Below are 22662 nucleotides of genomic sequence, written 5' to 3'. Positions count from 1 at the left end.
TGTGACCTCTGGAACTAGTTTGCCCCATTCCTGTCGTGACTGCTGAAAGTCATCCTTAAGTGTATCAAAAACGTATTGAGCTTCCATAGTAAGTTCATCATCTTGTGATGCAGGCTGTGAAGGACGGCGCTTGGCATCTGCGGGTCTTTCTTTTCGATCATATGTACAAACATCCGAACCTAAAGACATGATTGAAATACGGCAAGGCAAGAAAGACTGTACGGCGAAGTATAGAGTGAAAGAAAACGAGACAGAGAACTGTACGGAAAAGCACAGGAGGAAAACCCAGAACTATACGGAATAGGTACTGGATTTAACGGGACTGTACGGAAGAGGCTGGATTGTACGGAGATGCTGATGGGGCACGGAAAGGACTACGCTCTACGAAAATACTGACAAGAATGTACGGACGTATGGAAAGCAGACGTCAAAAAAAGAGTGCGGTGATGCAGACAAGTACAGATCTGCGTGCGGATCTGCGCAAAGGTAAGTCGAGCCTATGCTAGCTGCTTGTACGGTCGTACGAAAACCATACTGCGACTGTACAGGTGTACGGACAGAAAGGGGGCCTGTAAGGAATCCTTGGCGAGGCTGGAGAGCAGAGGCCACACTCTCTCACACACACCTACACACACACACCATGTACACAGTGACTATACACATACACACGTGTGTACATGCACACAAAACACACACATCGTGGCAATCCACTAGTTAATATGATATTTTGAGTGCTTAGGAGAGTGAGTGGCTCTTGAGTGGACGTCGCCCTGCTCCCCATGCACGGCTCGTACGTCCTCGCCTTCTCGCTCTACCACCCACCCGTAACTTCAGCTCAATCCTTTGCCAGGTGCCTTTATAGCCTTGCTTCCGCTTACTACGAGTTTGATGCTGAATGCGAGCTCTTATCTTGCCCGCAAGGATAAAGCGCTGCGTCAAGGCAAAGCTCCACAGCTACATGATAACGTGTGCCCACAAGCTACAGTCCCGTCAAATTTGAGAACATATGTAGCGGGAAAATGAAAGACTAAGTTGCCCACGAGCATGCATGCCTGTTGTTGCATGTTGTGTTCGGAAGACCCTCTCTCTTTCTCAAGTTGTCCCTTCTCCCTCTGCCAAGGCTCGCTTCTGTTTCTTCCTCAACTTCCCCCCCACTTCTAAGATCGAATCTTATGCAGGATTAGATGAGAAGATGGAGAATACACTTGGAGAGAGAGCCAATTCGAAGTTCTTTGGAGAGGTAACTTTCAATTACCGAATGGTGAGTGTCTTGTTGTACTAAAATTGTTATTGGGCCCTACACAGATTATGAATTGGGAGCAGATGTGCAGAGCTGTGTAAGTAATTTACTCACTGGAGATGGGAAATTATTGTGGTATTAGGCATTAAACTGCAATATGCATTGTCAAGGCCTGTGAAATATTGTGGATAGCGAAATCTCTGTAATGTGGATCTAAAAGCTAGAGACCAATCGTAATTGAAGCAACAGCATCACCATTGTTTACTCTTTATCTGCTTGGGAGTTGCTAACATTCTGTGTTGTTTGGTTATCAGGAGAAAGAAGAGTACGAGGCAATAAAATTTCTCGTGGAGATGGGGTTCCAGCATGATCAAGTGTCCCATGCGATCAAAGCATGCGGTAACCAACTGAGCATCATCCTATGATCAAGACGTCATTTGGATTTTTGGTTTTATCATTACATTAATATATTCAGTAAGCAAAGAAGAACAATCTGTGATTGAAGTGTTGCTTGACTTTTGATCATTCATTGACCGCCTTACATCCAGGAAACTACAGCTCAATGGGTGTGCTTGTGGATTTTATACAAGCCCATTATCGTTCTGCTGAACAGCCTGATCAAGTTTGCAGCGAACATGAGGAATTTGATGTAGTACGGCACAGTAATCTTACGGTGAGACATGGATCTCATTTTTTATTTTGGCAGTTTTCCATCTTAATTCAAGTTGATTTGCACTCGGATTTGATTGAGAAATATTGGCTAAATTTCTTCTATGCTCTCAAGTACTTTCTCGTGATCTCACGTTTCCTCTAATGGAAGAATAGTGTACGTTGGAATTGTTAGACTCTGTATAGACATCAAGCTCTGGACCAGTCACGACTAGATGAATACTGATTATGAGAGATACAAAGTATTTTTTTGCTTTTCGTTGGTGGAAACATGTATCTACAAATCTGTCAACTGTGGGGGCTTCTGTACAGGGTGGGGTTCCACAAGTACAAGGTGAAGTTAGGAGAGCTTCTCAAATAGACTCCGAACAGGCATGCACCAAAGGTGGAAGATGGCACCTCAAACGGTTGTGCACTCCTCTGAGCTTCGATTGTCACTCAAGAGTTCGGAGTCTTGATGCATTGCCCTAGATACTACAAGATCCGAGGGAGAAATGCTCTATGTAAAGGGCTATCTTGGTTGCATGTGGCCATGTGGAGGACACCCATGTCTTGTGGATGTATATCTGCCATAGATTGTAGAACTTTTCAGTCTACAGATGGACGAGTCTGAATCTCTGGGTACATATCTTAATCGTATGCAGTCACTACTTAGGCAATTGCACTCGCTCGGTTCAAAGATAGAGGATGAAGACAAGAAGGCTATTCTGCTCGCTAGTTTGCCTTCCAAGTACCTGAAACAGCTAGGATTATATGACTTGATGAAGATCTTGATTTTGTTGATGCGGTCGCTTTACTGCTTAGTGAGGAAAAGAGAGAGATTGCTCTACAGAATATTGGAGAACCTCCTTATACAGTGAAGGAGAAAAGAAAAGCTACAACGGATACTCGTACTTATTTCTATTGTAATAAACCAGGACATGTGGAGAGGTTCTGCAGCAAGAAGCAAAAAGATTGTCACGATTTGTGATGTATTCCTTTCTCTATATCTTAGACTTATGGATGGTTTGATGAATGGACACTTGTGGAAGGGTATGCCCTTTCGACGGGACACTTCCTATGAGGCACAACCCTTCACAAGGGACATTCTATTGAAGAGACACTCCCATTGTCTCTCATCAAGGGTCACACCCTTCACAAGGGGTACACACCTCTTCATGCACATACACTTTGGAGTACACACCTTTTCATGTGTGACTCTTCACTCTCTATATAAGAGAGGCCCAACTGTATGGATAACACATTACAGACACTCAAGCAATACAAATATTCCTTGTTCTCTGCTATTTCAGTCTCCTTTCTGTTCTTTAGCACATTTCTTTTTTTTTTTTTTTCATGAAAAAGACTTCTATTAAGTAAGAACAAAAACCCGCGAGAGCAAGCTCAAAGCGGAATACATCATGAAATCATGAGGATAATAAAAAACCCCCTCAGAGTGAGGTGGAAAGAAACCAAGGCTGAAGCTGAAAGTGCCATCTCAACCCTGTAGTAGATTCAGAGAAGAAAGGAGAATCCTTCCATTCCCTGAAGAAAGAAGCCCTCCTAGCTGAGGCTGCACGGGAGTCCCCCTGCATACCCGTCCATACGGCCATCAGAGTGTGTACGATGTCTGTCCAGATACTAGCCAATGTGTGCGAGGGATGAACCTGAGTACCCTCCATAGCCTCTGTGCATCTGGATCTCCAGATATGCCAGGCTGCTATGCTCGCTATAATCTCCCAAGAAGTATCCACAGAGGCATGTACAGCTGTAAAAGGACGGTGTGTAACCACATCCAACGAGCAGAGCTCAACCCGATGATGTCGAACCGAAATGGCCCGGGAGGAGTCAAGTCCCTCATAGAAAACCTGAGGTCCTGTAAGAGAAAGCCAAGCCACCGAGCCCCAAGTCATAAAGAGTGGGGAATGGGCAAAGTGACTGAAGATCCTGGCTATCCCCATCCAAATCAATCTCGCCTGTCTGCAATCCCATAAGCAATGCTGAATAGACTCCGAAGCAGAAAGGCAACGAGGGCAAGTAGGGTCGGCTCCGAATCTGGACCTCCAAAGGTTCACTGCAATCCCTCCATGAATAGAAAGCCAAAAGAAGATAGTGATCTTTCTATTCCTGTGGGATTTCCAGAGCCTCCTCCAGAAGTACCTCTGCTGATCCGCAGTAATACCAAAAGTCTCCCAACGAGGAACTCTGGAGGGTCTCCAACCTCTACTACTGAGCTGAAATCTCTTGGCATTACTGACCGTGTAACGAAAGAAGGGGATGGTCTAGGATTTCTTATAGTGATATTAGATTAAATTTCACTCCTGCCTGTACGAAATGCCCCCCACCTTCTAGCGCCTATCTGATACATCTCTTTCCGTTAGAAGGATATCCACACACGTTGTGCATGGAAGAGATGGAGAGAATGAGCGTAAAATTTTTTAGCGCCAACCCCACCTAAAGTCACTAGTGGCCTCTCCATCTCCCTCACATCACGAGCTGATGTGAATGGACACGACAAAAATCGTGTCTTTTGATGTGCTTGGGCTGTCCCAAAACCAAGGGACGCACCTTTTCCACCATCGGACACACCTTTCGATGGAGAGTTTCTGACTCCTCACCCAAGGGACACACCCCATCGTGGAAAAAAGGACATCTTTTCATGTGGGGACACCCCTTTTTAAAACCGGGTCACACCCCTTCATAAAAAGGTACACCTATTCCAAGGGTCACACCCTTTAGAATAGGCAGACCCTTTGGCACCAAGCACCAATTACAAAAGGGTACCTAGAGGGCCTAAAAAGGGCAACCAGCCCTACACCCAAGGCCTAACCCTAGACTACCCTAGGTACAAGGCAACCCACGTTTTAATTTTTGGCAACCACCCAACCTAGGCAGCCAAACAAAAATGACGATTCCCGTTTGACGCCCGTACAGAAATTTGTCACGCAGGTTCGCATCTCTTCAACGCCATACGCAGCTCTCCATCAGCCGATTTGCTGCCCTGGTTTCCAGCTAGTCTTTCTTGGCCTAGATCATCAGCCTTTGCTGCCCGCAAATTGGCCCTAGAAGCAAGCAACGCACTTCCCTCAATCAGTGCCAGATGCAAGCAGCCTCTGCCAGCAAATTAAATCAGCCTAGTCCCTGCTGTGCATAGCCTGTGAACAGCGACTCTTGGCAGCCCTTTCTTTCGGTCTAGCCAAGCTCGGTCCTCTTCTAGTACCCCATAGGTTTCAACGCAGGCCAGCTTCACCAGGCTACGAACTTCCACACAGGAAAAGTGCGTCAGATCTCATGCAATCTGAAAAATGCCTCTGCCAACGTCCATCTGGCTCGAAAGTCTCGCCAGGTACCTGTTTCTTGTTCACACATCCACGTGGACTTGCAAGAACAGCAACATGGACCTCCGGACAGTGATCTGCAGGCCTTTTCTACGCAACTAATTGGCAGATCTAATCTATGCCAGGTGGATTCTTTCCATTCTATTTCTAAGGATTCTCTTTCATATTGTTATTTGACGCTCATTATCAAATTACAGCAAATGAAAGCCTCCTCCTTAAAGCATGGAAACCCTTGGTAATTCCCCAGTCCCTTCAAGGACACCTCAGGCATCATCTACCACACAATATCGTGTTTAGATTGCACAACCAGCCCATTTCGGAGCTTTTGCATCGTGGGTCTTCTGTGTCACGTGCCCTTCCAGTGACTTGGACCACATCCTATACCTTCTGCGTGAGGCACCTCAATTACATTACTTCCTCATGACAGTCCAGGTTGTGTTCCATGAGACACGTAGATACCCAGAACCCGATATTCCTCACGAGTTTGATGTTCATCTTTGGAGAGACTTTTACCCCTCAGCTTCAGCATCTCCAAGGTACTCTCCACCTCTTTCTGTCGAGAATATGCATCTCCAGGAGTGGCTGGCCGACCAGCCCCCACGCAGCAAGGGGGCCAGAGGGGGTAGGCTGGCCGACCAGCTGGTCGGCCCCATTGGCCTGACCGACCAGGCTGGTCGGTCCAGGCAAACTGGCCGACTCCCCCCCTGGCCTGCCCTATAAAAGGGACTCCTTCCCTTCACTTCCTCTATCACTTCTTGCAGCTCCTCAAGGCTCCAGCATACAGCCTGCTCCTGACCATCCCCTCAGAGCCCCCTCTCAGCTGCTCAGTTGGCTGCCCACACTCCCGCAGCAGATCTTGCCTCTTCAGGGCTCTTGCCTCCTCGCTCAGGCCTCTACAGTTCCCTTGTTCCAAGGTTCCTGCCTCTTCACCCAGGCTCCTTCAGCCTCCTCTTCTCTAGGCTCTTGCCTCCTCAGTTCAGGCTCCTCTAGCCTCTTCACTCCAGGCCCCTGCCTCTTCGTTTCAGGCTTCTCCTGCCTCCGTGCTCTCAGGCTTCAGCTTTCTTGTGTCCCCCCTTTTTCTCTGCTTCAGTTCTCAGCCTCTCCTGCAGCTCCTGTTTTCTTATCTTATTCAAGATATCTTGTATTTCAGTTGCTGCCCTGGTTTAAGGGCTGATTTACAGCAGATCAGTTGTGGCACATTTTGTTATCTCTAGTGTTCTCTGTATGGCTCTATAATTCCAGTTTGTTTGCATCTTCCGCTGCCATTTTAATATGGTATCAGAGCACCAGGTTACTCTCTGATCTGGGAACTTCTATATTGATGAAGTTGAAGAAGTTTGTCCTCGTCAGCAACTCTCCTTCCCACTGACTACAGAGCTCTCTTCTCCCCTCCTTCTCCGGCTCCACCCTCGTTTGCGCCTCCTTTGGAACCCCGCTCGGTACGTGTTCCGCGATGGCTCATTGATACTCTCCGCTCCTCCGGTCTTGAGGATCCCTACTCCGAACCACCCCCTGATGATGGGCCTCGTCGCTCTCATCGCCATCTCCCACCGTCCTCTTCTGATCCCCTTCATGTCAATTACGCCCTTATGTCTCGCATCCTCGCCACTCGTGAGCCCACTACCGTTCCTCAGGCTCTGGCCCAGCCTCATTGGAAACAGGCTATGGAAGCGGAAATTCATGCTCTTCTTCGGAACCACACCTGGGACCTTGTCCCTCGTCCCTCACATCGTTCCGTCATTGGTGTCCGGTGGATTTTCAAAACAAAATACGCCTCTGATGGTTCTGTCGACAAGTATAAAGCTCGGCTGGTGGCTAAAGGCTATGCCCAACGACCCGGCATCGACTATGGGGAGACCTTTGCACCTACCGCCCGGATGAGCACCATCCGCACGATCCTCGCTCTTGCAGCCCACCATCAGTGGCCCATCTTTCAAATGGACGTCAAATCTGCATTTTTGAATGGTGATCTTCATGAAGAGGTATATGTGGATCAGCCACCCGGCTTCATTAATTCTCGTTCTCCTTTCATGGTTTGTCGCCTTCGCAAGGCTCTCTACGGTCTCAAGCAAGCTCCTCGGGCCTGGAATCAGCGTATTGATACCTTCTTCTGCCGCCAAGGACTTCTTCGCTCTCTGGCTGATCCCAATCTTTATCTTTTTCATGAAGGACAGCTTCATACCTTCATCATTCTTTATGTGGATGATTTAATCCTCACCGGGAGTCATACCAATCATATCCTTGCCATTAAAGTTGCTCTTCAAACTGAATTTGAGATGACGGATATGGGCCTTCTCCATTTTTTCTTGGGTCTTGAGATTTGGCAGACTAAGAGGGGGTATTTTGTCTCTCAGCAACGCTATGTTCACGAGCTCCTCGAAACTTTCCACATGGCTGACTGTCGGCCCATCACCTCTCCCATGGATCCCAACGCTAAACTCTCTGCTTCTGGGTCCACTGCTTATCCTGATGCCTCCCTCTATCGCCAACTTGTTGGATCTCTTCTTTGGCTACTTAACACTCGACTGGATCTCGGCTTCTCTGTCGGCACCCTCAGTACCTTCATGCAAACCCCTTCGCTTTCTCATTGGCAAGCTGCTCGACGTCTCCTCCGCTATCTTCAGGGGACCTCTACTTTCGGGCTCTTTTATGCTGCCGGTGGTTCCTCTCCTTCCCCGCTCACTCTCCGAGGTTGGAGTGACTCCGATTGGGCTGGCGACCCCGATTCTCGCCGCTCTACCACGGGCTATGTTTTCTCCTTTGGCTCTGCGGCTATCTCCTGGTCCAGTAAACGCCAACCCACGGTCGCCCTATCTTCCACCGAGGCTGAGTATCGGGCTATGTGTAGTGCCACCTGTGAGGCTGTGTGGCTTCGGCGCCTTCTTCTCGATTGTGGTTTTCAGCAACCCACTTCTACCACACTTTTACAATCAAAGCTGTATTGCCCTTGCTCGCAATCCGGTTTTCCATGCTCGGACAAAACACATTGAAATTCAGTACCACTACACGCGAGAGAAGGTTCTTGACGGTACCATTGTGCTCCTATTCAGCACCACTTCCGACAACGTCGCCGACATATTTACCAAATCTGTTTCTCCTCCCCTTCTCCAACGTCATACCAGCTCTCTGGGTCTTGTGCCACACCCTGGAGTTGAGAGGGGGTGTTGAGAATATGCATCTCCAGGAGTGGCTGGCCGACCAGCCCCCACGCAGCAAGGGGGGCCAGAGGGGGTAGGCTGGCCGACCAGCTGGTCGGCCCAATTGGCCTGACCGACCAGGCTGGTCGGTCCAGGCAAACTGGCCGACTCCCCCCCTGGCCTGCCCTATAAAAGGGACTCCTTCCCTTCACTTCCTCTATCACTTCTTGCAGCTCCTCAAGGCTCCAGCATACAGCCTGCTCCTGACCATCCCCTCAGAGCCCCCTCTCAGCTGCTCAGTTGGCTGCCCACACTCCCGCAGCAGATCTTGCCTCTTCAGGGCTCTTGCCTCCTCGCTCAGGCCTCTACAGTTCCCTTGTTCCAAGGTTCCTGCCTCTTCCAGGCTCCTTCAGCCTCCTCTTCTCTAGGCTCTTGCCTCCTCAGTTCAGGCTCCTCTAGCCTCTTCACTCCAGGCCCCTGCCTCTTCGTTTCAGGCTTCTCCTGCCTCCGTGCTCTTAGGCTTCAGCTTTCTTGTGTCCCCTCTTTTTCTCTGCTTCAGTTCAGCCTCTCCTGCAGCTCCTGTTTTCTTATCTTATTCAAGATATCTTGTATTTCAGTTGCTGCCCTGGTTTAAGGGCTGATTTACAGCAGATCAGTTGTGGCACATTTTGTTATCTCTAGTGTTCTCTGTATGGCTCTATAATTCCAGTTTGTTTGCATCTTCCGCTGCCATTTTAATACTTTCTCAGCTCCCAGATATCCTCCTTTACAGGTTTTACCTTCCCCAAGATAGTATTGACACTTTGAAGGCACTCCTCCTGGATATCCTCCACTCCCAACAGCAGCTCCTTATCCCTTCTCAGATCCGTTGACTCTGCAACCTACCCCTGTACTCTCATGAGTAGTAACACCCACTTCGGCATCACCAGTGTTACCTCAGACAGGACCTCCTTTACTAGATTTCCACGAGTGGTTCCATCCTACCTCGCCTGCCCCCTCCAACATGAGCAACCTCAGGGAGCAGCCCAGATTTTCTCCCAAGAATGGTACAAACTAGAGCACAGGTTCGTGCTCTTCTCATAGGGATCTTCGATATGTCGCAATGCTCGCGTGCAGCCTCTCCAGAGATAAGCGACTCAAGTCCAAAAAAGACCCCTGAAGTCAACTTACAAGGCGAAGCACTACTTCAACTTCAAATTTCTCAGCTTCAAGATAGCATCTCTGACTTGGTCCAGAAAGTCCAACAACTCCAAGATTCTCGCAGTACCACACATACAGAGGATGATTTGACGCCACCGGACGACTGTGGACTTGTTCCAACGTGAGGTAGAAAACACTGAACTCAGTGTCCTCTACCGCTTACTCCAAGCTTCTAAAACTAAAAGACTTGACATTAAACTTCCGGAAGCCTACAAAGGTCAACGAAATCGCTGAACAGTTGACCAATGGCTCGCAAAACTGCACATGTACTTTGATACTGTTGACCTCACTGAAGGCAAAAAGATTGCCTTGGCAGCCTCCCTCCTCAAGGATACAGCTTTCCTATGGTGGCAACGACGCTTAAAGGACGGCAAAAGTGTGTTAACTTGGGAACGTTTTGAACACGTGCTCCGTAAGCAGTTCATACCTGCCAATGCGGACTTCCAAGCACGTTCAAAACTTAGACAGTTGGAGCAAATAGGCTCCTCGTCTTCCTACATCTCTGAGTTCACTACATTGGTGCTGGAGATTGATGGTTTAACTGATGATGATTGCCTTCATGCTTTCATCTCAGGCCTAAACCCCTCGTTACGCATTGATGTCCTCAAAGCAAACATCACCACCACAGCTGGCGCTATTGCTTACGCAGAGCGCATTACAGATTTCCAAAACACAGGGAAGCAGAGTGCTAATAGAACACAGAACTCTACTATGGCCAAAGGTGCTCGCCCTCAAGATAACCCCAAGTGTAGAAAACACTCCAGTAATCAAGGTCAGCGACAGTCTTAAGATCTCATAAATTGTATGCTGGATCCCAACAGAAGCACTCCTCCAAGGATTGCGTCTCTTCTTCTTCACAAAGTCATGACGGTCATCCCCAACATAAAGGTGCAGCCACTGACAAGAAGAACAACTCTAGCACAAAAGGACTTTGTACCATCTGTACAGGCGATGATTGATGGTTCGATTGTCCCAAGAGACCAAAGCAAAATTCCAATATGGAACCTAGCACTTCCCAAACAGAAGATGCTACCCCATCACAAGACAAGAAAGGCAAAGCTGTTCGAATGGCAAATACCATCCACATGAGGCTTGCCAGCAACCCCGAATCTTCCCTGGCCACTCAAGTACTTTGTGTCTAAGGATCGATTCGTGGAACAACGGTCACTATCCTCATCGACAGTGGCTGCTCTCATAACTTCCTAGCTAGTTCTATGGTCGACAAACTTCGGTTGACCACCAGTCCTAGTCCCATGGACTATCAGATTGAACTCGCAAATGGAACTACCTTCTTGTGCAACACCAAGATAAAAAACTTGTCTTTTCGCATCCAACATTATATGGACAAGTTGAACTTTAACATCATGCCTCTTTCTCGGTACGATGTCATACTTGGACAATAGTGGCTCTACGACTATGATCCATCAATCAGTTTTCGCAGCCATACTATCTAGTTTGTCCACTAGGGAAAACTTATTGAGCTAACTGGTTCTAGGGACTCTCCTTCAACCTCAGTTGCCTTCGCCCTACAAGTAAAGAAGTGGGTTTGTAAACGTTAAGTAAAGACTTCACTTCTGTTGGTTACGGCAGTAGAGGAGACACCAACAAAGGATCCTCCAGAATACCTCAACCAACATTTTTTCCAGCCCTACCTGGATATTTTTCCACAGGAATTACCAAAGCAATTACCACCTCGACGACCGGTGGATCACCCAGTCGAACTTATTTTCGGCAGTAATCCACCGTCGAAACCTCCTTATCGGGTTTCTTCACTCAAAATGAAGAAATCCAAAGACAGGTGACGAATTACTCAACAAAGGTCACATTCGGCCCAGTCGCAGCCCTTTCGGATCTCCTGTACTACTAGTGGAAAAAAAGAATAAGTCAATGCGCCTCTGCATCGACTAGTGATCCCTCAACAAGCTCACTATAAAAAACAAGTATCCATTGCCTCGCATCGAGGATCTCTTCGATCAACTTCTACATTCAACACAATTCTCAAAGATTGATCTTCATTCAGGTTATCATCAAATTCGCATACGAGAAGGCAATGAGTACAAGACAGCTTTTCGAACAAAGTATGGACACTATGAATGTTTGGTCATGCCTTTTGGGTTAAACAATGCCCCGGCCACATTCATGACACTAATGAACGACATCTTCAGGCCTTTCCTCGATAAGTTCGTCATCGTTTATCTCGATGACATCCTCGTTTTCAGCAGATCCCTCCATGAGCACAAACAACATCTTCACCAAGTTTTTGAAGTTCTCGGCGTAAATTCTCTCTACATCAACGTTGAGAAGAGTGAGTTCTTCAAGACCCAACTCGAATATTTGGGACATGTTATTTCAGCTCAAGAAGGTCGAGGTAATCGGAAATTGGCCTACTACTAAGAATGATCATGATGTCCGCCCTTTTCTCGGATTGGCAAACTTCTACCATACAAAGGTCTATCAGTTTCTCGAAATCGCAGCTCCTATGTCCAAATTATTGAAAAGTACAGCAGTTTTTCAGTGGCTTCCCGAAACAGAGTATAGTTTCCAACAACTCAAGCAAGCACTCACTACGACACCAGTTATGGCTATTGCTGACCCAAACCTTCCATTTGAGGTCATGACAGATGCTTCCGACATCACTACAGTGAGCAGTCTTGATGCAAGAAGGCAGAGTTATTGCTTTTGACAGCCATAAACATTCCGATATCCAAACCCGATACCCGGTTTATGATAAGGAGTTTCTTGCCGTTGTACATGCTTATCGCTCTTGGAAACATTATGTCATGGGAGCCGACTCGGTGGTCAAGACAGACCATCACTCTCTAAAGTATATCTTTACTCAGCCAATCATGAACGCTTGACAAGCACGCTTGGTTGAGTTTCTGGCCAACTTTCACATGACCATTGTTACATTCTAGGACTACGCAATGTAGTTGTAGATGCTCTCAGCAGGTTAACTCTAGCATCAGCTATGGTAATCTCTACATTATCTGTGGATGTTCTGAATTCATTCAAAGGGAAGTATTTCAATGATAAAGACTTCGGCACAGCAGTACAATTTCTTTCAAAAGATCAACCTTCGACTTCTGAACAGAAGATTTTCTCATCCTATTCTTATAAGGACGACCTTCTCAAGATCGCGTCTGTGTACCACATGACAAGGATGTTGGACGTCTTTTGTTAAAAGAGCATCATGTAGTTCCTTATGCTGCCCATCCAGGCATCAACAAGACTTATAGATTACTCAGTGCAACATACTACTGGCCTCAGATGAAAAGTGACATCATCAAAATGGTTACATCTTGCTTATCTTGTCAACAAATGAAAGCAAGCCGACGACTTCCAGCAAGACTTCTTCAACCTCTTCCAGTTCCAACTAAAAGGTAAGAAAGTATTTCTATGGATTTCATTACCATACTACCACGATCCTCCCGAGGTAACACTCAAATTATGGTAATTGTTGATCAATTGTCCAAAATGGCACACTTTGTTGCTTGCAAAAGAAGTGCACAGGCTCTGGACATCGCCAAACTCTTCGGACATCGCCAAACTCTTCATACAACACATCTTTCGACACCATGGATTACTGAAGAATATCGTATCCGACAGAGATCCTTAGTTTACTTGTCACTTTTGGATTTCACTATTCGAATCTTTGGGTACAACTCTACTGTTCAGTTCCGCCTACCATCCAGAATTAGATGGCCAGACTGAAAGAGTCAACCAAGTTCTGGAAGAAATGCTTCGACATTATATTCAGTCATGCCTAGCAGCTTGGGAAGAGTATCTACCACTCCTTGAGTTTGCTTATAATAACTCTTTCCATGGTGCCATCAGCATGACTCCATTCCAAGCAGCTTATGGACACACTTCTATTGTACCAACCAATTTTACATTGAGTGGCCCTAGCTGATCATTTAAGAAATGCAAGACATTCTACTCCAAGTCAGAAATCATATGTGAAAAGCGCACGAGCGGTATCATCGGTCTGCCAACAAACATAGATGTCACCTGGAATTTGACACTGGTGACATGGTGCTATTATTTGTAGCCCCACATCACTATAAGACGGTTAAGTCTGTGTTTCCTAAGTTGCGACCAAGATACTATGGACCTTTCCGGATCGTCAAGAAAAATTCACCTTTAAGTTACAGATTGGAATTACCACCATCATGGGGTAAAATCCATCCAACATTTCATATTTCTTGGCTAAAGACGTATATTCCAGGCAATGAAGCAATTCCTCGTGTAGGTGATTATGTCCCAGAAATCGAAGACAATTATGTCCTGAGCGTATTCTGGACCATCGATAGTGAGAGACTCGACATCGACTTATCACGGAATTCCTTGTTCTTTGGCGAGATCTGGACGACTCCGACGCTACTTGGCAATCTGATGAAGACTTACAGCAGTACCCTGATATTTTACAGCAGTATTTTCAGAACTTACCGTGATATTTTCTACATCAGTTCATTATCTCCACCAAGGTCTTATTTTGAGTGGGAGGGGATGTCACAATCTATGACGTATTCCTTTCTCTATATCTTAGACTCATGGATGGTTTGATGAATGGACACTTGTGAAAGGGTATGCCCTTTCGACGGGACACTTCCTATGAGGCACAACCCTTCACAAGAGACATTCTATTGAAGAGACACTCCCACTGTAATGTACCCTCTCATCAAGGGTCACACCCTTCACAAGGGGTACACACCTCTTCATGCACATACACTTTGGAGTACATACCTTTTCATGTGTGACTCTTTACTCTCTATATAAGAGAGGCCCAACTGTATGGATGACACACTACAGACACTCAAGCAATACAAATATTCCTTGTTCTCTGCTATTTCAGTCTCCTTTCTGCTCCTTAGCACATTTCTAAATATAGTAAATCTAGGATTTCTTACAAAGATGAGACAATAAAGAAAGGCAAAGTTGATGCTTGCCTTGTCGATGAGCCTTCTTCAAGCAATGAAGTCGCTGGATTGGTTGATGAGGGAGTCATCGATGATGATTGGGCCTACTAGGAGTCCTGATACGTTTCAGAACTATATTGATGCAGTTGTTTAAGGTAGTCTTGAGAAGATCACGATTCAGGTGTCAGGGTGTTCTATTTCAGTTTAGTGATTGTTTCTGCTTGATGATTTTTTGTTTTCTCCCCATTTCGTCTGGGGGGGGGGTTGTTAGATCCTCATGGGGGGTCTAAGGTTTGGAGTGGTGCATCCATTTTGTTTGGTGATTGGGCAAAGGTGTAAATCACGTGATGGTAGGACAGTTGATTGGTGAAGACAAGGTGGTGACATGAGAGGCGGCTGGCAGCATGCATGGATGTGAGATGACAGATGTTGGTTGGCTTTTCTTCGTGGCAGAATTTGGCAGGAGGCAGACTCGTTTGGATGGTGGTTTCATCCTTCTTTTTGGCCTGCGCAGGCTCCATAGAGTAGTGTGAGCCTAGTATATGTAGTAGCAGCGTCGAGCTGATGAGAGTCATGTGTGGTATGCAAGTATAGCTTGCTTCTAGGGTCCTTAGTAGAGTCCATAAAGTCATCCTTTGTAAGGCGAACAAATCAAGTAGGGCTGAGGCCATTTTGAGTAATAAACAGAGTGCTTGTTTGTGTGTTTCGCTTATTCTCTTTGCATCTTCATGCATTTGAACTGAACATAATTGCATGCAATATCGGAACCATCTGAGGACCCGTGCATACCAATACTGCTCGTCTCCTCAGCTGCAAGCTGCATGGAAGATGAGAAGGCCAGCCGGCCTATGTCTATCAAGCCGAACTGTCTGACCCTCTCTACCCAAGAGATCCCATAATCTCTCAAAACCCAAATGGCGGCTTTGTGTACCTATGAGGACATAAGCATAGCTTTGCTTACTAAGATTTATTTTACTCATAATTTTGTTTAAAGTCGCTTGTAGGAGGCTTCAGATGGACTCTTCGATTTGGACCCCTTCGAGGGAGAGGCATTGGGTGGCCGAGAGAGTGCCCTAGGAGGTTTGTTTCAGGTTTTGGACGTGGTTATGGCCCAGTTTGCAACTGAGGAAGATCTCCTACTAATTCTGGCTGGCCGCCCACGGAGGCTTGCCCATTGGCCCGTGGTTGGAGTAGATGCGAGTGGAGGGGCAGTGTCATTGTTGCTCTACGGGATTTTTGGAGATGATCCCTCACTGTCTCTGGAGCTATTGTAGCGCAGCAAGGATTTGGATGGGAGCCCTCAGGATTATGACCCGTATGCAGAGCCTTCAGAGGGACTACACATGGGGGATGGTGGTCTGGTTGACTGAGGGAGGACACACGTTCCAAATTGATGAGGTCTCCCCAGCTTACTGGATACAGGGTTAGAGCATTCAGAGGATAGAGCTTCATGAGGCGGTCCCTCCTATGATAGCCACGATCCTCATTCCCTTCCAAAGGACAACATATGGGAGGTAGTAGCCAATATCACGGCGTGGAACGTTTGGGTTGCTTGCTGTAGTTTGGTGATGGGTGAGCATCTGGTTCCACCCTTGGCTACCTTGGTCACCATTTGGCAGGGTATCATCTACACCCTTCGTTCCGCCTGAGAGCGTGGGACCCCAGGCTCTAGGGCGACTGTCCCGAGGCGTGCTTTGCAAGGCTTGGCCTGCAGGAGTTTTTTACATATTCACATCGCAAGGGATTTGCTGGTTGTATAGTCACCACCTGGCTGTTAGCCCCTGTATCAGAGATCCCCTGAGTTGGGTTTCTCTGGAATAGGCCGGTTTTTCCTTTTTTCAGCCTTTTTCCAGTTTTGTCCATACTCAGCACCTTCGGGGCTCCTGTTTTGTATGAAGTCTTTGAAAAATTAGTAGAAAGTTCCTTTCTTTGCAAAAAAAAAAAAAAAAGTGGCTTGCAAAATCTCTTCTTTCCTTTGTTCTTTTGCTTTTTTTATAAAATGTTAATTTGTCAGAATATGATTCATACATACAAATATAATGCAGATGTCCTCTGTGTGTCCCGGATGGGTTGGGTGAGTGTCAAATCGAAAGGAGTGTTGCCTTCTACTCTTGCTCTAGATGAACTTGTTGCAGCTGCTTGTTTAAGAACAGTGGTCTTCTTTGACCTCACCTTCTTTCTTGGTTTTCTCTCCTTGCTCTGAATTGCTGTCTTTGTGTCGGGCGTGGGATCTCTATCAGGTTTTCGATCATCCCTTGTGCTCTATGTCTAAACTTGGGTTGTTATCAACCTAAGGCTTGACTTGTTCCCCCTGCTAATATTGGGTCATCGTAGGTTACTACCAACCTCTGGGTTGGACTGTCAACAAACCTGAGACCTATTTATATCATTTATTCATCTAGCCTTACGCCTATATTTTGGGTTAGACCATAGTTAGTCCCTTGGGGAAGTACCCACCTGAAACAGATTTATATCTCCATAAATCAAGGTAGGAAAGTGGAATATTGCAACTTTGCTTCATTCCGATCCTTTACAAGATCTTCGTCTAATCACCACGACCGCTTAAGAGAGTTCCAATACCAAGGATCTCTAGGTGTTTCAGCAGGACTTGAATTGATTACCAGAATCTTGAGCAATCACGAACCCAAACTTTTTGACATTTAGTCAATTGGTTGCTTTGCTTTGCTCCCAAAATTCCTTCAGGTTTCGGAAAAGTATTTTGAAATTGAGTTCTGATGTCTCACACATCTTGCATCAAATTTTACATGCAACAATTCAACATTTGTAGATCTGTGGGTTCTATCTAGGACTTCTAGGTATTGGTATTATAGTGCAAATCATTTCTCCAGGCTCCAGCAAACCAATGTCCATATCATGTGAGCACAACAAGAGATCCAAAAGCGCTTACAATATCTACTTTGATATGAGCTTATCCATCCCATCACCTGTCACTTTTGCTCGTGAGTGTTGCTTTCACTCAAGAGAAGTTCTTCTTGGCATGCATGTGAGGACTATGAGTGCTTAGCAAGTTGAAACGGACTGCAATCATACTCAGCTGTATTAAATCGATGAGCAAACATTATCAAGTATGGATTGCTCCATAATATATTCATAGGACATCTCACGCATCACATTGTTTGGCAGCACTTGTAAAAGGAATGGGCAACCTCCATTATATACAAGAGTCCTCTGTTAGTTGTCTGAATGACTTGCTGACCTCTTGCTGTGTCAAACAGCATTATCGAGCATTGATATGGGGGTAGATGATCGATAGCCATATCTTGTGATCATAACGTTTTGGTGGCATGTGCTTATCAAGAGTATTCATCTCCTTTAAATGCAAGCGGCATAATGATGATTAATGCGAGAGAGAAATGAAATGAAATGCTTGTGTTAAAGGCTGCGAATGAGGACCCGCTAGGACCTATGGGACTGTAAAAAAAGCAAGTGCAAAAAAAAAGGTCAAGAGAGTTCTAGACATAACTCCCCTGGACCAGAAAAACAACAGCAATCTGCACTAGGGTCAGTAAATCCACCCAGCTTAGTCTAAAGCTATTTAGACAATGAGACAAATTACAAACATGTAGAACTAAAAATGAGCAAACTAGTAACAAAGAGTAATGACATATATGGTCTTGGAGAGGGCTGCATATCCCTGCAAGCCACCCAATCTCTGTGAAAGGTTGTAGAGGGTCGCTATGATCCCACTAGGTGGTCAATGCTCGCTCCTATCCTATGCCTTGCTTCAACCTGTGGTCTTGGGAGGGAGAGAAAGGTCATCAGATCTTGTGGTACAACCGCTTGCATATCTTGTGCCAATCTATCACCAAGTATTCTTGACACTGCCATATAAAGTGACGCTTGTCCTCAATCAAATAATCCTCACAGATTTTACAGAGCCTCTCTTGCTTGAGGGCGTCTAAAAAAACAATACATCATTTTAGGAGGACTATCCAAGGCAGAGAGCCTTATTGACCCAAAACACATCATTTATTTCATTCTTTTTTTGAAACAACCCAGGATAGAGTACCCAAAATAGAACATGCTTAGAAAATATATGGATCATCATCTCCATTGTCTTGTGGAGGGATAGAGAGATGTCAGATTTCAAGAGCATGAACTTGTGTCGGAGGGTCGTCATCTTCATCGTCACTTGTGGCGGCTGCAACCCAACTGGCATTGTCCTTAGTTTGTTGCTTGGCAAGCTTCTGGTAGCATCTGTCCTTCGTATGACCAAGCTTGATACAAAAGGTGCACTTGAAAGGCTTGATTGGCTTTGACTTTCCATGTGCTGGTGTAGGCCTAGGTTTCCATCTGCTAGTGGAGGCAAGAGCCTCTGTAGTATCTAAAGAAGAGATCGGCAATCTTTTTCGAGAAGAAGAGTCACCATATCATCAAAGGTAGTCGTGGCAAGCCTAAGTATTTCAAGAGTATGCTCAAAGTGAGTGACTCCTTCCATATTTTTCATGAGGACAACCATTTTGTCCTCGTCGTTTGGGGGACACTTCAAGCTGGAAAGTTGTTGCACAAGAGATTGCATTTTTGCTAAATGTGCACTCAAGGTATCACTATCCTCCATTTTCAAATTCTAAAATTTCAACTTTAAGAAAACCTTGGAATTTGTGATTTTATTACTGAAAAGATTCTTGAGACGTGCCCATATCTCCTTGGCTGTTGATTTGAAGTTGATGTGATGAATCAAAGTATCATCGAGGCAAAGTCCGATGATAGCAATGTCTTCCATGTCTTGAGCCCAAAGGGTGGTAGGCACAGCTAATGAGCAATTAACAGAAATTACAGCCACTTAGAAAATTCAGATTTGCAAGAAAGAAACTTTGAACAACAATCCCAATGCGAGATTGCCCCGGGGTCATACCTGACACCGTATTGGCCCCAAAACGTGGCGCCCCTTGCGGTATTCTCTTTAATATTATCAGAGAGACCAATTTTACAACGGAGCCATAGCCTGGCCCATATCTGATAGATCAATCACTGAATACTGATAACAGAACCCTTGTGCAAAGCCCTAGCAATCCAGGGTAGGACCTCAGGGCAAGATCAAATAGATGAAGGGCATCAAAAACAACCACTGACAACTGCCCAGATAAACTGCGAACTGAAGGACAGCAAACCCTAACTCTCCCTGGGCATCTGGCAAGATCTCTGGACAAAGAAATAACTGAAAAACTGCAAGAACATCGCCTGGCTCATGAATTGCGATTGCAAAGGTTGGCTCTTTTGATCAAGGAGAACACTGTTTGCTACCCCTGGCTGGTCTAGGCTAGTAACAGGATGCTGAAAACAGTCCCAAACTAATGCGAAATAGTGTCAAACTCCTCCTAACAGGTGTGGCTGCAAGCTGAAGCTCTCTGATGCAACGAACTGAAGACTGGCACCTTCAGATAGCTCCAAACGGCAACGATTCAGATTCTGGCAGTTTGAAAACTCCACGATCCACTCCAGACAATCTCCCAGGTCAGAACAGGAGCATGCGATTGGGGAAAGGATAGCAGAAAGGGAGCATAAGCATGCATTTGGGAGAGAAGATGATGGAAGCTGGCGACAGAGATGAAGAGAGCTATCCAAGATTGCGACTAGAGAGAGAATGGCTGTGTGGAGGCCAGCAGAAGGGCGGCGTGGAGAATCTTGAGGCTGGAATTGTAAGGGAGCTGGAGCAGGGTGCCTGGGACTGGAGCGGGAGCTGTCCTGGAACAAATCGCAATATGGAAAGGAGAGCCTTGCCTATTCTTTTAAAGCTGTTGGGAAAGCACTGCTTTCTTGCTTTGCCAAAAATCACTTGTGCAATATGCACACACTTGGACCATTAACACTATCTCACCCATCCACAAGGCAGGGGATCCCATGAGCCCGAAGAACTACAGGACCATTATGATTGGGCATGTCATGTCCAAGATTTATGCATCAGTACTTGACTCCGAGGTTAGCAAACTTGCAGAGTGTCGAGGACTCAGAACAGCAGGGCAGGCCAGATTCCGGCGTGATCATGGAACCATGGACCACATTTTGACGCTCAGATGTATCATCGAGGAGGCGAGGTCACGGAAGCAGAGGGTTTATTGTTGCTTTGTGGATTTTCGCAAGGCATTTGACACAGTCCCGAGAGCCCGCCTCATACGGCGCCTACAGGACTTGGGTTATGACCAGGAGATCATTTGGGCTGTCATGGCACTTTACGAGAGAGTTTCTGGCAGAGTTCGGGTAGGATCCGGGTGGACAGACGGGATCATGAGTACCATCGGGATCAAACAAGGGTGTCCTTTGTCGCCTACTTGGTTTGGCCTCTACATTGACGAGCTGAGACAGTGATGCAGACATAGGGGGGTGTAGGTTGCTCTCTTGCGGACACGCTGATCCAGATTTTGCTCTATGCAGATGACGTGGATCTCTTGTCTTTCTCAGTAGAGGGGCTTCAGAGACACCTAGACGCACTACAGTCCTTTTGTGAGTCTCATAATTTGAAGGTCAACTTGGGTAAAACCAAGGTCATGATCTTCAATACATCTCAAGCCATCATGTGTCAGGAGTAGTTCACATTTGCTAGAGAGGCATCTGTTGAGATAGTTTCATCATATACTTATCTTGGGGTTATCTTCTTCGGACCGAGCTTCACTATGAGACCCACGATGCTGGCACACTTGAGTAGAGGGTATGCCTCATTGGCCAGGCTAGAGAGGCAGTGCTTCCGCTCACACTTTCAGGATCCACGCACCAAGGGATTGCTTTTTGACTCCTTGGCTCGTCCAGCGGGGATGTACGGCAGTCCTTGTTGGGGGCTAGACTTGTCAGATACAGAGTGGGTCCATGTGGAGCGGCTACAGGTTCTCATGCTATCACGAATGATTCGTGGTAAGTCATTCGTTCCTCACCAGATCATTCAGGCTGAGTTTGGGTCACCCCCTTCACAGCTAGATGCTGCATTTCAGGTCATCACATATCTGTACTGAGTTAGGGAATATGGGGATTATACCTCGGGATGTAGCAGGCTACCATGGATAGCTCTATCCTCTTCTATGGCACTTGCAGCAGAAGGAGATTAGAGATGCTGGTATGCATGTACAGAGAGATGGTTTGAGCAACAGGGGCTCCACATGGATAGACTACCTCTCTTTCAGTATAGCATGGATGCTCCGTTCTCTCCCCTCTTATCACACGAGGTCAACGAGGTTATCCGTGAGGATCTACTATAGCTACATACTTTTCGAACCTGGTTGGAACCGAGTGAACTCCCAATGAAGCTTAGCTTCTACAGAGATCACTTCTTACATATCACAGCGGAGGGTTTCATTGACCCACCAGGATAGACACAGATTCACCTATCCCACTCGACGAGTATCTCTCTTGGGCAGTTCCGGGTCTCTTCATACAGACTTCACATCGAGAGCGGCAGAGCAGAGCGACTACCCAGGGAGCGGCGCATATGCACACTATGTGACATACAAGAGGTTGAGACAGAGGAGCATTTCATCTTCAGGTGTCATGTGTACTATGAGATTCGAGGATGTTTCCACTGCCTCTTAAGAGATAGTTATGGGAGTTTAGCCCATTTCCTCTCCTACCCAGACCAACGGTGTTTGGCAGGTTTCATTCATGAGGCACTTAGACACCGCTAGAGGATACTCCGAGCATGGAGACAGGAGCAGATTTCTTCCTCGGTTGATCCCTCTCAGAGCTCTATCACAAAGTTCTTTCAGCTAGGTCACATGGACCCCAACGAGACGAGGCCTCGACAACCCGTGACCCGACAACTGAGACAGAGGGTCGACACACAGATCACACTTGGAGATATCCCCTCCTTATTTAGAGTTGGAGCCCGACTGATGGGGGTCATAGTAGCCCTGGTTAGACGCAGAGCTACGACCAGGAGACGTGCCAGAACCGCACCTCTGAGTGGCCGACAGCACTCTATTGCCGACTTCATGCCTCCACTGCCTCATCCATCTTGATATCTTGCTGTTGCTGGGGATGATGATGATATTGATGATGATGCTGAGATTATGTTGTACTTAAGACTTAGTACTGCCATTCTGCATTTTTTGCATTGGTATGGACGTTCGTTTAGTAGCTCCACTACCATAGCTCGTCGTATTAGGATTTTCACAGTCTCATAGACCCATCGGTCTTCCGAAGACTTTAATAAACTTTTTTTCTTTCTTTCGTTCTCT

The 22662-nt window shown here is 46.4% G+C and overlaps 1 protein-coding gene across 13 annotated transcripts in view; it reads left to right on the top strand.

Annotated features, from left to right (window-relative positions):
* Positions 1–704: 704 nt before the first annotated feature.
* The window catches only part of LOC147905188 (DNA (cytosine-5)-methyltransferase DRM2-like), a 98376-nt gene continuing 76418 nt past the window's right edge, over positions 705–22662 (top strand). For 3 of the 13 annotated variants that reach the window (XM_087390906.1, XM_087390990.1, XM_087390997.1), the window contains exons 1-3: positions 705–1261; positions 1555–1639; positions 1789–1913. In XM_087390906.1, coding sequence (XP_087247032.1) covers positions 1049–1261; positions 1555–1639; positions 1789–1913 — 423 coding nt within the window. In that variant the 5' untranslated portion in view covers positions 705–1048. Of the gene's footprint in view, positions 1262–1542; positions 1640–1788; positions 1914–22662 lie in introns of all 13 variants that reach the window. The other 10 variants (XM_087390982.1, XM_087390969.1, XM_087390953.1 and 7 more) reach the window with 10 other exon arrangements.

This window comes from Dipteris shenzhenensis, chromosome 2 (assembly GCF_047967505.1).
Source record: "Dipteris shenzhenensis isolate YYH24624 ecotype China chromosome 2, Dip_SZ_1.0, whole genome shotgun sequence".
Lineage (NCBI taxonomy): Eukaryota > Viridiplantae > Streptophyta > Polypodiopsida > Gleicheniales > Dipteridaceae > Dipteris > Dipteris shenzhenensis.
The sequence above is the reverse complement of the archived record's forward strand: the minus strand, read 5'-3'. Positions and strand labels throughout refer to the sequence as shown.